Here is a 14,851-nt window from a genome sequence, read left to right as displayed (position 1 = left end):
AAAAAAACCCAAAACAACCCTCAAAGACAATACAGACCATTGCAATCACAGCCTCTTTGTAAACCAGGATATTTTAAAGTTTAAAATATGTTCTTAAAAATTATGTTTTCGGAACAGGAATAGTCACACCAGAGAAGGAACCAAAAGTGAACACTGTGGTAGGGGCACAACAGCTTCTTCTGGCCAAAGAAGAGGATGGTACAGCTAAAAAATCAAAGCCTCCAGAGGACAATAAATTTTGTCATGAGCAGGTAAAGGAAAATGTAACAATTTAATTGCATTCTAGAACTCTTTCAAATAACTCAAGAATGAAACAGAGATGATATGCTGTTAAAATAGCAATATCAGCAAGTTATAAAAAGCACACCGACTAATAGCCTGCATCTTAATTTGATTTTTTTTCAGTTCTATCAATGTCCGTATTGTAACTACAATAGTAGGGACCCCAATCGTATCCAGATGCATGTCCTGTCACAGCATTCAATGCAACCTGTCATCTGCTGCCCCCTCTGCCAGGATGTCCTCAGCAACAAAATGCATCTCCAGCTTCATTTGACCCATTTACACAGTGTGTCCCCTGACTGTGTGGAGAAACTGCTCATGACAGTAAGTGTTCCAAATACTGACGCACATGGTACAGAAATGTACTCGGGCCTCTGGGCAATGTATTTGTTGTGATACAGTGTTCAGGTAGCCAGAGGAGGGGAGTGGGTCAGGACTCTTGGGTTCTGTTGCCAGCTCATCCAGTGACTGATGTCCCTTGGGAACGTGACTGAAGGTGGATTTCAAAGATGCTGAAAACCTGCAGTTCCTCATTGACGTTAACCTTGGAAAAATCAAGCCTGTCCACGTCTCTAAGTGCACACCTGTAAATTGGGTCTAATAATATCTAGGTCTCAGAGGTATTGTGACTCCTGTTTGTAAAATAAGAGGAGTTCCCTGTAGAGTGGAGTTTCCAAATGTAGAAGAATTCCTGTGTATAGCTGGTCTGTACTTATATTACATTAAATTCACTGTAAAATATCAGTAGTGGTGCTAATTGGAGAACACGATTATCTTATTGTACAGAATGTCCTGTTTCTTACTTTCTGCCTCTGCATAAAAGACCCTTTAGGGGTTTTTTTTGTGAATAAAATGTGAGTATGAAACAGAAAGGCAAGTCCAAGAATAGGTAGCAATGCATTTAGGTCAGTTCTTTAGGATATGGAATATCTGATTTCAAGTACCTACCCTGGTTCAGGCGTGGACTTGAACTGGGTTCTGCACTATTGGGATGAATGTCATAACCAGCAAACTCTACTTAGAGGATGAATCCCATTTCAACCTCACTATGAAAATCCTGTTCTTCACTGAAAAATTGCACAAACTCTGTCAAAATAATAGATTTCTGTGAAAAATAATGACTCAGCACCATTCAAAACAATGTCAGTAAAGACACAATCAGGTCTAGAAAGTATTAGTTATTGCATCATAGATTCAGTTAGAAAACAGACCTCCTAAGACACCCTGATTCTGATTGTTTTGCCTTTTTAGAAGGAAACGCACTTGGAAATCTCAAGTATCCACCTCCTTATTTCTGTATTCATATACTCCATCATTTATATGCTTGTGGTTGCAGGCTTACCACCTTATTCCCAAATAAAGTGGCAAAAAAAAAAAAGAAAAAAGAATTGATTGAAGGTCTAAGGTTCCTTGTGCCTAGCGCTGATGAGCAAATACAGAATTTGGGATCCACAAAAGTGGCGTAAAGTTTTCTTTCTTCTTTTCCTTGATTTTCTACTAACTATAGCTCTACCAGACCATTTAATTTTGGCTCACCACAAAGAATATGCCATAGAAATTTAACTTTCCCAGACCCTTTCAGGAAATTGGAAAAATGTGGAAAAAAAAACCCCTCCATATTGAGGATTATTAGCTTTCTTCTCGAGTTCTCCATGATTCCCTTTATGCCGATAATGGAGAAACTTTGAAATCTGTCTCCTGTCCTCTCCTCTCCTCACCAGCTGCTGGAGAGTTGTCTCACTGTTTCTAAGAGGAAAAAAAGAAAGATTGTTTGACAGAAAAAGAGATTGTAAAACATAATCTACATCATCTAAATTGTCCTAGTTGCTAACATTAATATGCTCTGTCCATATATCAACTCTCTGATGACAAAATAAATACCATTTATAGCAAATTTTTTCTTATCTGGGACATTTACAGTTACCTAAATACATTTTTTAAAAAGTCCTTCCTTCCCAAACAAAATCAAAATCACTAGTCCTCCGAGAGGATGCTATTAATACCATGTTTAAATTACAAATATACTAAGCCCAGGGCTTTTTAAAATATGTCTAGAATATTTTTTCCAATAGGCAATTGGTATAAATACATACATATATATATAATGTGTATATATATATAATTTATATATATTATATATATAATTATTATGTATCCTAATAAAGGTTTAAAATAATTTGTTAAACTGTTAAAAAGAAACAAAGAGTGTTTCTACTCATACCTAGTAATGTATGTTGCTTCTGTTATTATAGTAATTTACTACTGAAAAATCTCTCCTATGGATACAAGAATATCCATACCTCTGTATGAAGTAAGGAAGCGCTATCCTTACGTTAGATGATGAGGACCTGAAGCACAGTCTGAACTGATTTACCCAAGGTCATTTAGACAGAATCTGGCAGTGCAGGAGTTTGAAGCCAGTCCTGCTGAGTCTTAGTCTGAACCCCTAGACAATCCTTTATTTCAGATATGAGTACGTTTTAAAGAGCTAAGCAAAAGGAAAACATGAAATGTCGAGCAAATATTCATGTCAACTTAACTAAACTGAGTACTATCAGACACCTATAATAGTACTTCAGAAATTTCTGTCTATAATTTGAAAGCATAACCCAACAGGTAAAGCTGTCTGAAGAAGATATGTAAGCAATTGAAGACAAGGAAGAGAAAAAGCTTATTTTAAATGGAAATAAGTTGCTATTTCTGCATGGAAATAAACTTATAATTTTCTTTCAAAGATCATGGAAGGTCCAGCATTTGTTCAAAAAACAATACAAGTGAAGCAAAGTGGGAATAACCTTAGTCAAGAACTGACTTGTGACGATATCTCAACATGATTCCCATCTTTGGAGGATGTCCAGGGAGAAATCCCCGAAATAAATCCAACCAACATGAGTAGCCAGCAAAACCTTCTTTGTGGGACATTGAAACCAATGAAATATTGAGTATGTGTAGTTCTATAGCATCACCTTATTGTGGATTATTTTGAGTTGATTCTCCACCAAGGGACACCTGGTGCTCTGGATGTATCGTCTGTCAGAAACCATTATCAAGGACTGAATCAAGATCTTGGTTTAGTACTGGCAGTCTTTGATCCGGATATGGTGCATCTTTTGAATTATAATTTCACACTATTGTATAGTTTTAAAGATTGTGATTTTTCCTGTAATAATATTGTGTTCTTGGTTTTCAAAGGTCCCTGTACCAGATGTCATGATGCCCAATAGTATGCTATTGCCAGCAGCTACTTCAGAGAAATCTGAACGTGACACACCTGCAACCATTACAGCTGAGGGATCTGGGAAATATCCAGGTATGCAAGAAAAAGCCCAGACATGTAAAAGCTAGGTATGGGCAATTTAGAAATTTAGAAGCCGCTTGTTTCTTTCTCAGTAAAGTGAAAAGTTTTTTGGCTTGCACATAGCCACAGAGATAAAAAGAAAAAAATAACAAATGACCTGAATTTGGCTGACTGCACCCGTGCAGAGCTACTAGGATGCACGTGTATGCCATAGGTATGTTGCTTGTGGTAGCGGCCTAGCCACTTTGAAGGTAAGACCTTCCTTGTTTAACCAGCAAATAAGACCCAGTTCTAAAAGACAGTAGCACTTTTACCAACATCGATGGGGCATGTTAGGCAAATGATCCTGCCTGCCTTTCCAATAGCATGTTTCTTCTCCTGGATACCCACTGTATTCTGTGCTGGGAAACTGCTTTGCTACCTCTCACAGCATGCTCCTCTCTCTCTCCTCAGACCACTTTCCTCTTCCTTCCTTATCACCTGTCCTACCTATTGACCCTATTTCTAATCACACTCCCTTTCCTACTGTTTTGTTTCTTTTTCTTGTTTGGTGCTCCCATTGTACTAACAAACTCCTACCTTATGACAAAGAGAAGCCCTGTGCCACTCCCAGGCCAACTGCCATTGCCATCCTTATAGTCATGGTTGGATTGTCTTACTTCTTTTTAACCTCCTGTTGGTCCTGTCTGCTTTATTCTCTGGGGCAAGGATGGGCAGCTATACTTTGCTAGGTCAGCATGTGGCAGACCAGGTGCCTCTCTTGACTTCTGATGAAAAAAACCATTAACACTATGTGCTATTCTTTTCTACTTGTATAAAAGACAGTTAACTTTTTTTATCTAGGCGAAAGTCCTGTGGATGAGAAAAGTACCCCTGGGATCGATGAATCAAAAACTGGAATGGAAATTAAGACGGAGGAACAGAAGCCACCTAAGGAATCTACTGAAACACCAGATTGGAATAAGAGCAGCAGTAAAGATATAAAGACCACTGACTCAATGACGGATCAGCTAAATGAACAGCAGAAGAAGCAACAGCTCTCTGTTTCTGACCGCCATGTCTATAAGTACCGTTGTAACCATTGTAGCTTGGCTTTTAAGACTATGCAGAAGCTTCAGATACATTCCCAGTATCATGCTATTCGGGCAGCTACCATGTGTAGCCTTTGCCAGCGTAGCTTCCGTACATTCCAGGCTTTAAAAAAACACTTGGAAGCAGGCCACCCTGAACTCAATGAAGCTGAACTTCAGCAGCTGTGCGCATCTTTACCTGTCAATGGTGAACTCTGGGCAGACAGTGAAAGTATGGCACAAGATGATCATGCACTAGAACAGGAAATAGAAAGAGATTATGAGATGGACCAGGAAGGTAAAGCAAGTCCTGTAGGAAGCGATAGTAGCTCTATTCCAGATGATATGGGCTCAGAACCAAAGCGGACCTTACCTTTTAGAAAAGGGCCAAATTTTACTATGGAAAAATTTCTAGATCCATCTCGCCCGTATAAGTGTACAGTTTGCAAAGAGTCTTTCACCCAAAAGAACATTCTCTTGGTCCACTATAACTCAGTGTCCCATCTACATAAGCTGAAAAAGGTTTTGCAGGAAGCATCAAGTCCTGTCCCTCAAGAAACCAACAGCAACACTGACAACAAACCCTACAAATGCAGCATTTGTAATGTTGCGTATAGCCAAAGTTCTACATTGGAAATCCATATGAGATCTGTGCTTCATCAGACAAAGGCAAGGGCTGCAAAATTAGAACCTAGTGGTAATATAAGTAGCGGAAATAGTGTAGCAGGGAATGTTAATAGCCCCAGCCAAGGAATGCTAGAATCTATGAGCTTACCAGCAGTTAACAGCAAAGAAACCCATTTAGATGCCAAAGAATTAAATAAAAAGCAAGCTTCTGAATTAATTTCTGCTCAGCCTACACATCACCCACCCCAGTCACCAGCACAACTTCAAATGCAATTACAGCATGAACTGCAACAGCAAGCTGCATTCTTTCAACCCCAGTTTCTAAACCCAGCTTTTTTGCCTCACTTTCCGATGACACCAGAAGCACTGCTGCAATTTCAACAGCCTCAGTTCCTTTTCCCATTCTATATACCTGGGACAGAATTTAGCTTAAGCCCAGATCTGGGTTTGCCTGGTTCTGCCACATTCGGTATGCCTGGAATGGCTGGTATGACAGGATCACTGCTAGAAGATTTGAAGCAGCAGATACAAACTCAGCACCATGTTGGCCAAACCCAGCTACAGATACTGCAGCAACAAGCACAACAGTATCAATCCACCCAACCCCAACTTCAGTCTCAAAAACAGCAGCAGCAAAGTAGCAAGCTGATGAAAGCAGAGCAAAATACCTTAGTAAGCACAGACTGCCAGCTGATAAAGGATATGCCATCATATAAGGAGTCAGAAGAAATTTCTGAGAAACAAGAGAAGCCAAAGCAAGAATTTACTAATGAGAATGAAGGACTAAAAGAAAACAAAGATATGAAGAAGCCAAAATCCTCAGAACCAGCCATCCCGCCACCCAGAATAGCTTCTGGAGCAAGGGGGAATGCAGCCAAGGCTTTACTGGAGAACTTTGGGTTTGAGTTAGTTATCCAATACAATGAGAACAGACAAAAAGTGCAGAAAAAAAGCAAGACTGGTGAAGGGGAAAACACAGACAAACTGGAATGTGGAACCTGCAGTAAGCTCTTTTCCAACATTCTTATTCTGAAGAGTCATCAAGAACATGTGCATGGACAGTTTTTTCCATACGGAGCATTAGAAAAATTTGCCCGACAGTACAGGGAGGCGTATGACAAGCTTTATCCAATTTCTCCATCTTCTCCAGAAACACCACCGCCTCCACCACCACCTCCTCCACCACCACCGCCACCTCCTCCTCCAACTCCTTCTCAGCCTTCTTCAGCTGGGTCTGGAAAAATTCAAAACGCAACTCCTACTCCTTTGCAAGCTCCACCACCCACACCACCACCGCCGCCTCCTCCACCACCACCACCTCCTCCGCCACCACCGCCACCATCAGCCCCACCTCAAGTCCAGCTTCCCGTTTCACTTGATCTCCCACTTTTCCCTCCAATTATGATGCAGCCAGTGCAGCATCCTGCATTGCCTCCTCAGCTTGCCCTCCAGTTGCCGCCAATGGATACTTTATCTGCAGATCTTACCCAGCTTTGTCAGCAGCAGCTGGGATTAGATCCCAATTTCCTGCGGCACTCTCAGTTCAAGCGTCCACGTACAAGAATCACAGATGACCAGTTAAAAATCTTGCGTGCTTATTTTGATATTAACAATTCTCCAAGTGAAGAGCAGATCCAAGAAATGGCTGAGAAATCTGGTCTCTCACAGAAAGTTATCAAGCACTGGTTTCGTAACACGCTGTTTAAAGAACGACAGAGAAATAAAGATTCTCCATATAACTTCAGCAACCCTCCCATAACAGTATTGGAAGATATCAGAATAGATCCTCAACCTTCAGCTGTAGAACCTTACAAGTCTGATGCATCTTTCAGCAAGAGATCATCTAGGACTCGTTTTACTGACTACCAGCTCCGTGTCCTCCAAGACTTCTTTGATACAAATGCTTATCCAAAGGACGATGAAATCGAACAGCTTTCAACTGTACTTAACCTACCTACTCGAGTTATTGTCGTATGGTTCCAAAATGCACGACAGAAAGCTCGCAAAAGTTATGAAAATCAAGCTGAAACTAAAGACAATGAGAAAAGGGAACTGACGAATGAGCGTTACATTCGGACTAGTAACATGCAATATCAGTGCAAAAAGTGCAGTGTGGTTTTTCCCAGGATCTTTGATTTGATTACACACCAGAAAAAGCAGTGTTATAAAGACGAAGATGATGATGCTCAAGATGAAAGTCAAACTGAAGATTCTATGGATGCTTCTGATCAAACAGTGTATAAGAACTGCACAGTTTCTGGCCAAAATGACTCATCAAAAAGCCTGGCAGTCACAGCAGCAAGTTCTGGCTCTGGTTCTAGTACTCCTTTGATTCCATCACCCAAACCAGAACCTGAGAAGGCTTCTCCTAAACCAGAGTCCACAGAAAAACCAAAACAAAATGAAACCATCTCTAAGCAAACTGACACAACTTCCCAAAGCGCCAAACCAGTACAGTCTACTCCAGTAACCTCTTCTGACCCTCAGCCCTCAGCTTCTCAACCACAGCAACAAAAACAATCACAGATAGTAGGGAGACCTCCTTCTGCATCACAAACCACACCTGTTCCTTCCAGCCCTTTACCAATTTCAATGACTTCTCTACAGAACAGTCTACCTCCTCAGTTATTACAGTACCAATGTGATCAGTGTACAGTTGCCTTTCCAACTCTAGAACTTTGGCAAGAGCACCAGCACATGCATTTCCTAGCAGCCCAAAACCAATTTCTTCACTCACAGTTTTTAGAAAGACCAATGGATATGCCCTATATGATATTTGACCCCAATAATCCTTTGATGACTGGACAGTTACTTAATAGTTCTCTTGCTCAGATGCCACCACAAACTGGCTCATCACATACGGCACACCCTGCTACAGTTTCTGGTTCCCTGAAACGAAAACTAGATGATAAAGAAGACAATAACTGTAGTGAGAAAGAAGGAGGAAACAGTGGAGAAGATCAACATCGTGATAAGCGTTTAAGAACTACAATTACTCCAGAGCAGCTGGAAATACTCTATGAAAAGTACCTACTAGATTCCAACCCCACCAGAAAGATGCTAGATCACATTGCACGTGAAGTGGGACTGAAAAAGAGAGTTGTACAAGTCTGGTTTCAGAACACAAGAGCCCGAGAAAGAAAGGGACAATTCCGTGCAGTTGGTCCAGCCCAGTCCCATAAAAGGTGTCCTTTTTGTCGAGCCCTATTTAAAGCAAAATCAGCTTTAGAAAGTCACATTCGCTCTCGACATTGGAATGAAGGGAAACAGGCTGGTTATAGTCTGCCTCCGAGTCCTTTGATATCAACTGAAGATGGAGGAGAAAGTCCACAAAAGTACATATTTTTCGATTACCCATCACTGTCGTTAGCAAAAACTGAATTATCAAGCGAAAATGAATTAGCCTCCACTGTATCAACCCCTGTCAGCAAAACTGCAGAAATGTCACCTAAGAACCTCCTAAGTCCTTCTTCTTTTAAAGCTGAGTCTAGTGAGGATATAGAAAATTTGAATGCCCCTCCTGCTGACTCTGCATATGATCAAAACAAGACTGACTTTGATGAGACTTCATCAATTAATACAGCAATTAGTGATGCCACAACAGGGGATGAGGGGAACAATGAAATGGAAAGCACGACTGGCAGTTCAGGGGATGCAAAACCTGCATCGCCTCCCAAAGAACCAAAACCACTTGTGAATGACACGCTACCAAAAGCTGCAACTACACCTACAAATGAGAATAACGATGATAAATTTCTCTTTTCCCTAACAAGCCCCTCAATACATTTCAGTGAAAAAGACGGTGATCATGACCAAAGTTACTACATTACTGATGACCCTGATGATAATGCTGACCGCAGTGAAACTTCAAGCATAGCTGATCCAAGTTCACCTAACCCATTTGGAGCTAGCAATCCTTTTAAATCCAAAAACAGTGATCGGCCAGGCCACAAACGTTTCCGAACACAAATGAGCAACCTTCAGCTTAAAGTTCTCAAGGCTTGCTTTAGTGACTACCGGACTCCAACAATGCAGGAATGCGAAATGCTAGGGAATGAGATTGGCCTGCCCAAACGTGTGGTCCAGGTCTGGTTTCAGAATGCCCGGGCTAAAGAAAAGAAATTCAAAATTAACATAGGGAAGCCATTCATGATAAATCAGACTGGACCTGATGGGACAAAGCCGGAATGTTCTCTGTGTGGTGTAAAATATTCTGCGCGTTTGTCCATAAGAGATCATATCTTTTCCAAACAGCATATTACAAAAGTGAGAGAAACTGTGGGAAGTCAGCTAGATCGGGAGAAAGATTATTTAGCTCCTACAACGGTTAGACAGCTGATGGCACAGCAAGAACTGGATCGCATAAAGAAGGCTACTGATGTGCTAGGATTAACAGTACAGCAGCCAGGCATGATGGACAGCAGTTCTCTTCATGGTATCAGTTTGCCAGCAGCTTATCCAGGACTCCCTGGCCTTCCTCCTGTTCTTCTGCCTGGAATGAATGGTCCATCCTCCTTGCCTGGATTTCCACAAAGTTCAAACAGTAAGTCTATAAGGGGATGATTTTCTCATTTTATTAATTTGATCATCTTGCGTAGTCACCATCCCCTTCTAAAACACAGCATATTATGCATTCATATCATGCTTGTGAGACTGGTGGGAGTAGCTAAAAAGTACTGCTATGAGGTGTGCAATTCTTGATTGCTGTAGCCTGGATTATATCTCTGATTAAAAATAAATAAATAAATAATTACTTGAAATCTAATTCACAGAAATATTTTTAGTCCATATTAGGCTTCTGCAACAAAATCAATATAACAATACCATTGTGATGCTTTTTTTCGTGTTTTGAATGATAGTCCTGTAGGCAAAACCTGGGTTAGAATTCTGTATGTAAATATTTTGTATGCAAATATTTAAAGTAACATCTGATGAAGCACAAAATAGTATTTCCCAGATTATTGGTTCATCAAGCATTTGGTCCACCCCTTAGACCAGTACAACCTGTTTAATTCAGAATAAATATTTAACACAAAATGCTGCCCAAGGCCTCCTATTATATTTCTGAATAATTGCCTGCTAAGATAAGAATGGTTTTGTTGAACGTGATTTGTAATGGCAGTTTCATTGTGATCCAAATTCCAGGAGCTGCTGAGCTCTGGGTTGTGAGGTCATTGCAGACATGTACCACTTCATTTGGGCTTGCACTTTTAACTGAACATGTAACTGGTTTACCGGCTGTTTTGACTCTGGTTTGACTCTGGTTTTTGCTCACATCGGAAAGCACTTCCTCTTGCAATATGTTTCACTGAAGTTAGAGAATCAAGTTTTCTGCAGAATGATTTCTTTAGTCCTCAAAGAATGAACCTAATTTATTTTCTTGTATTAGGCTCCAATTTCGCAGTCAGAGTTCATTGTGAGTGCAGCCTTGCAGATGGAAGCTCTCCCGTTCATCTTCTAGCTTTGCACATTCATATAAAATATGTGCACAGCAGAGTTAGGGAGCTGGTTAAGTCTCCTCACCTCATTTTGTCCGGTAATTCCACTTGCTGTTGATCTCTAAACTTTCATTTAGAAAGCAACTCACTTTCGCAAGTAAGGTAGGGGCTTAATCACCAGTGGTGTTAGACTAGTAAGGCTGCAGTAAGACTGTAACAATGTCTCCTCTGCTACCCAGCTCTGCTTTGATTGATGATGATCATGTTATTGTTTCCCTAAGTGGTGGTCAAAGCATCTTGTTTTTCTCTTCATTGGATCAGAATGGCTTTCCTTCCACAATGGAGTCTCTGGCTGAGTGCCCTCTGGCTTTTGTCAAACAGTTATTGGCACGGAGAGTGCATATAAAGGAAATATAAAGGTGCTGTATTTCCTTCTTAATGGCATACAGTGTCCAGGTCCAAAAATGGCTGGTTGTTGTTCATTAAAATTATAGATATGGTTTCTCCATATAACTTCGCTAAATAGCTTTGGTTAGGTTGACCTTCAGGTAAAATGGGCCCCAGAAAACTCAGGCTTTGTCTATACTACTAAATGAAACTTACTTGGGAAGATATTATTACATTACTCTCAAACCCAGGAAGTCCCTATGCAAAGTGAGTCTTGGGAATGGTCGTGGACCATGATAGCCTCTCAGCTGTGCTCAGGAGTTGTTTAGGAGAATGCTAGTTAGCCCTGGCTAGAAGAGTGCCAGTGACTATTCTTAACTGTTTAACTTTACAGGTGGTTTAGTTTCAGGTTTTGGGAAATGTTCCCTGCTACTGTTTAACTTGCTAGTATCTCTGTAGCCTCAGAGTCTGTAAATTGTGCTGTTAACACCACAAAAAGTATTATTACAGGCCAACTGGTCCATAAGAATTCAATTTTCAGATTTTCTGGTTTCCACCAAATATCTTCTTTGAGATACATTTAAATCATTAGTACCATAACGTACACAGTGCACTGCCAGTTGAGATGGATTTCTACCCCCTTTCATCTTGCATCTTCTTAAGGTTAATTAGCCCATTGTGGGCAAAGCCCACTGTGTAAACTAGCTAGTAGAATCTCGTTGTTAACTTTTTCTTCTGCTGTATGCTAAATAGCCCCTGCATCCCCCTTTTGTTGCCTGGCAAATACTTGCATGCATAAATCTCCATTCCCTAATGATACATAATGGAGCAGTCATAGTGAATGGAAAAAAAATATATTATTTTAATCATTCACCATAGAAAAACAGTAATATACTCAGACGTTCTCCAGTATGTGCTCAACACTAGTATTTTCTGCACCTAATTAACCCATTTCTATTTCCTTCTCTAGTCTGCTTTGACTGATAGTTCACATTCATATTTGATGCTAAGAATTGTTTAAGAAGTATCTTTTTGGAAGCAAGGCTTCCAAGCAAGCTTTTCTTTAGCTACAGTCCTTCTAGCAGCACGTATATTCTCAGCCAGCAGGACAAGCGTTCTGCATCATTCTTTGCATGAAGGATTTTCTGAAGCTAACTCCCTGATGACTCACTATCCTATACTTCAAGTCTACTTCTTGTGAATTCCACTGCAAGCGTGTAATTTCTCCTCTTTTGGATCTAATCCCAAAAATGCACTTCAGAAGTCTCACTGGGATCCCTTATATTCAAATATTTACCTGTTTTCACTGATGCTTACAGGGTTGGTAACTGTATTCCCTGTGGCAAAGCTCATCCATTCTGTCCTACATGTTTGTTTAAAGGACAAAGTCAACATTAGTAAGATCCTCACTTTTAAAGAACGTTTGCTGTTTGCTAGGACAGTGAACTAGTGACACTGTAATAGTAAACATCACATTTAAAATTCTCTTTTCTCTTTATTTGTACTCATGCTAGACAGATAAATTAGCCTGATTAGTTTCGCTGGTTAATACAAGTTTATGAGGGATTTCACTTTCATGTTCCTGCATCCAGTATTGTGTATGGGTTTCCAAAAAGGTACAAAACCCAGCTAAATGTTGCAAAATACTATTCTTTTTTAAATGCAATATTTGCTTTTACAAAATGTTTGAAATGGAATACTTGAAAATAATGCTAAATCACAAAAGATGGAAATATTCAAACTACTGTTCATTTTATCTTCTTTATGTAGTGCTCAAACTGGACTTTTATTAGCAAAGATTATTAGATTTGTCAAAATAAGATAGCTTCATTTCTGAAGGAAAGGATCCATTAACTTTAAATTCAGTTCTTTGGTACTGAAACAAGTGGGTTTTAACGTCAGAATTATTGTATGGTTTTAGGATGATATGTTGAAGAATCCTCTCTCCTGTGGGATATGTTTTTCTAGATAATGTAATTATATCATCTTGTGGGCATCGAATGCTGAGCAAGGTCTCAAAATTCCTGCTATGTTTGCTCAGCATAATTCCTAATATGGAGTTATTTGGTGGAATTCTAATTAATACAATATTTTAATTCTGGCTTGTCATTGTTCTTCAAGCCCCTTCTTATTTTCTAGGTGAATGTAGACAGAAGAGTTCACCTGCTGTTTTCAGCTTTTCTTAAAATTCACATTCTTTTTTCTTTTTAGCTTTGTGTTTTTGCCTGTGATCCCTTGCAGAAAACTAGTGCTTCATCTTGCTTCTAGCTATTAATACTGGTTCTATGAACCTTTTAATGTCATCATCATTACCATAGGTTCTTTGCACATCACTTAAGCCTGGACTGCCTTGAAGATTCTTTTTCCAAGAATGCACACATCACTGGGTAATATGTACTTAGTGGTTTTTGAAATCTTAACAAGAGAGAAATTTGATTCAGCAGCAATTACTTTCCTTATTATTAGGTCACTAAATTCTGTTCTCTGTTTGCTTTTGGCCCATTGGTAGCAGTTTCATTTCTATAATTTTAGCCCTCTGAGTCCTCCAAAAGAAAGAGAAGTCTCTCCTCTTTGATAGTCACTTAAAAGAGTTAGCAGGATTAAAATGTTTCTTCATGATTAGTGAATTTTCTATTCTATATCTCTCATGTCTGGAAGTAGAGCATTATTTTTATCAAGTTTTCTTCATTTAGCTTTGGAAACCCTCAATTCCACATCTAGCTTCCAATAAAACAGGTGGATTTCACTATTCTATTGCAGCCTGTCTGGATATTTAACTGAATTCTGTGCATTTCAACTAAATTCCAAAGAATATCTGGAAAATAGAATAGATCTTGGCTGCTCTGGGCATCATCAGTGCGAGTAGACTGAAGACCTCATGATATGTAAGCGTTTGAAGAGGTTAAGAATAGAAAGAAACCAGAAGAATCCTAAGTAGCTGGCAAGCCCAAATAACCATGACAAAGCTGGGGCAGCAGTTCACACTAATTGCATCATTCATGCATTTTCCATCTACAGTATTTATCATTTAATATATTTTCAGCAGAGTCCACACACAATTGCCTGTTACTTCCTGTTGAAAGCACAGGGGCAAGCAATAGCATCTTCGTTGTTATTGTGCAGTAACTGTGGCAATTACCCACTTTTTAATTATAACTGTTGTGACTTGTTTCACTGTACTATCTAATCCGTGCTCACAATGCATTTTAACTCCTTAGTGTTCCCCTACCATTAAATAGGAGTAATGACACGGTGACAAACATTAAATGGCCTCTTTGTTAAATCTGATAATTGTTCCCTTTGAATCCTAATTGCTTTATTCCTAAGTAATGCTAAGCACCTGGATATTGATGATTTAAACGTCATTCTTGTTCACTCCATTAGCACTTCCTAGTAGCTAATACCCATCTAACCTCCATTACAGAGCCTGCATTTATTGTTCTCTTGTCCGTGCGCTGGTAGGCTGTTCCTGACATCGCTTCACTTTTACAGTTCTGTGTGCATCACGCGCTTTGTGTGCTCTTATCTCTGGCAAACTTAGTTGCCTGAAAAAATGAAAATGGGTGTAATGTACGGCCTCTTACAGTTAGTTGCCTTTTCTACCTTGTGCCATCATTTAATTTTCTGACTAACTATACATCTCACAGAAGTTGCTTTTTAATAGACTGTTACGAGCCACTGCACTATATCTGGTACTTGAAACAGAGAAAAGATTTCTTCCATTAAGTTATAAGGCATACTTCTTGTGT

The 14,851-nt window shown here is 39.6% G+C and overlaps 1 protein-coding gene across 2 annotated transcripts in view; it reads left to right on the top strand.

Annotated features, from left to right (window-relative positions):
• ZFHX4 (zinc finger homeobox 4) overlaps nucleotides 1–14,851 on the top strand; it is a 151,794-nt gene that overhangs the window by 131,802 nt on the left and 5,141 nt on the right. For both annotated transcript variants that reach the window (XM_054816895.1, XM_054816897.1), the window contains exons 6-9: nucleotides 118–251; nucleotides 406–606; nucleotides 3,475–3,592; nucleotides 4,424–9,820. In XM_054816895.1, the coding sequence (XP_054672870.1) occupies nucleotides 118–251; nucleotides 406–606; nucleotides 3,475–3,592; nucleotides 4,424–9,820 (5,850 nt within the window). The remainder of the gene's footprint in view (nucleotides 1–117; nucleotides 252–405; nucleotides 607–3,474; nucleotides 3,593–4,423; nucleotides 9,821–14,851) is intronic.

This window comes from Grus americana, chromosome 2 (genome assembly GCF_028858705.1).
Source record: "Grus americana isolate bGruAme1 chromosome 2, bGruAme1.mat, whole genome shotgun sequence".
Taxonomy (NCBI): Eukaryota; Metazoa; Chordata; class Aves; order Gruiformes; family Gruidae; genus Grus; species Grus americana.
This window is presented reverse-complemented; position numbering and strand designations above follow the sequence as displayed.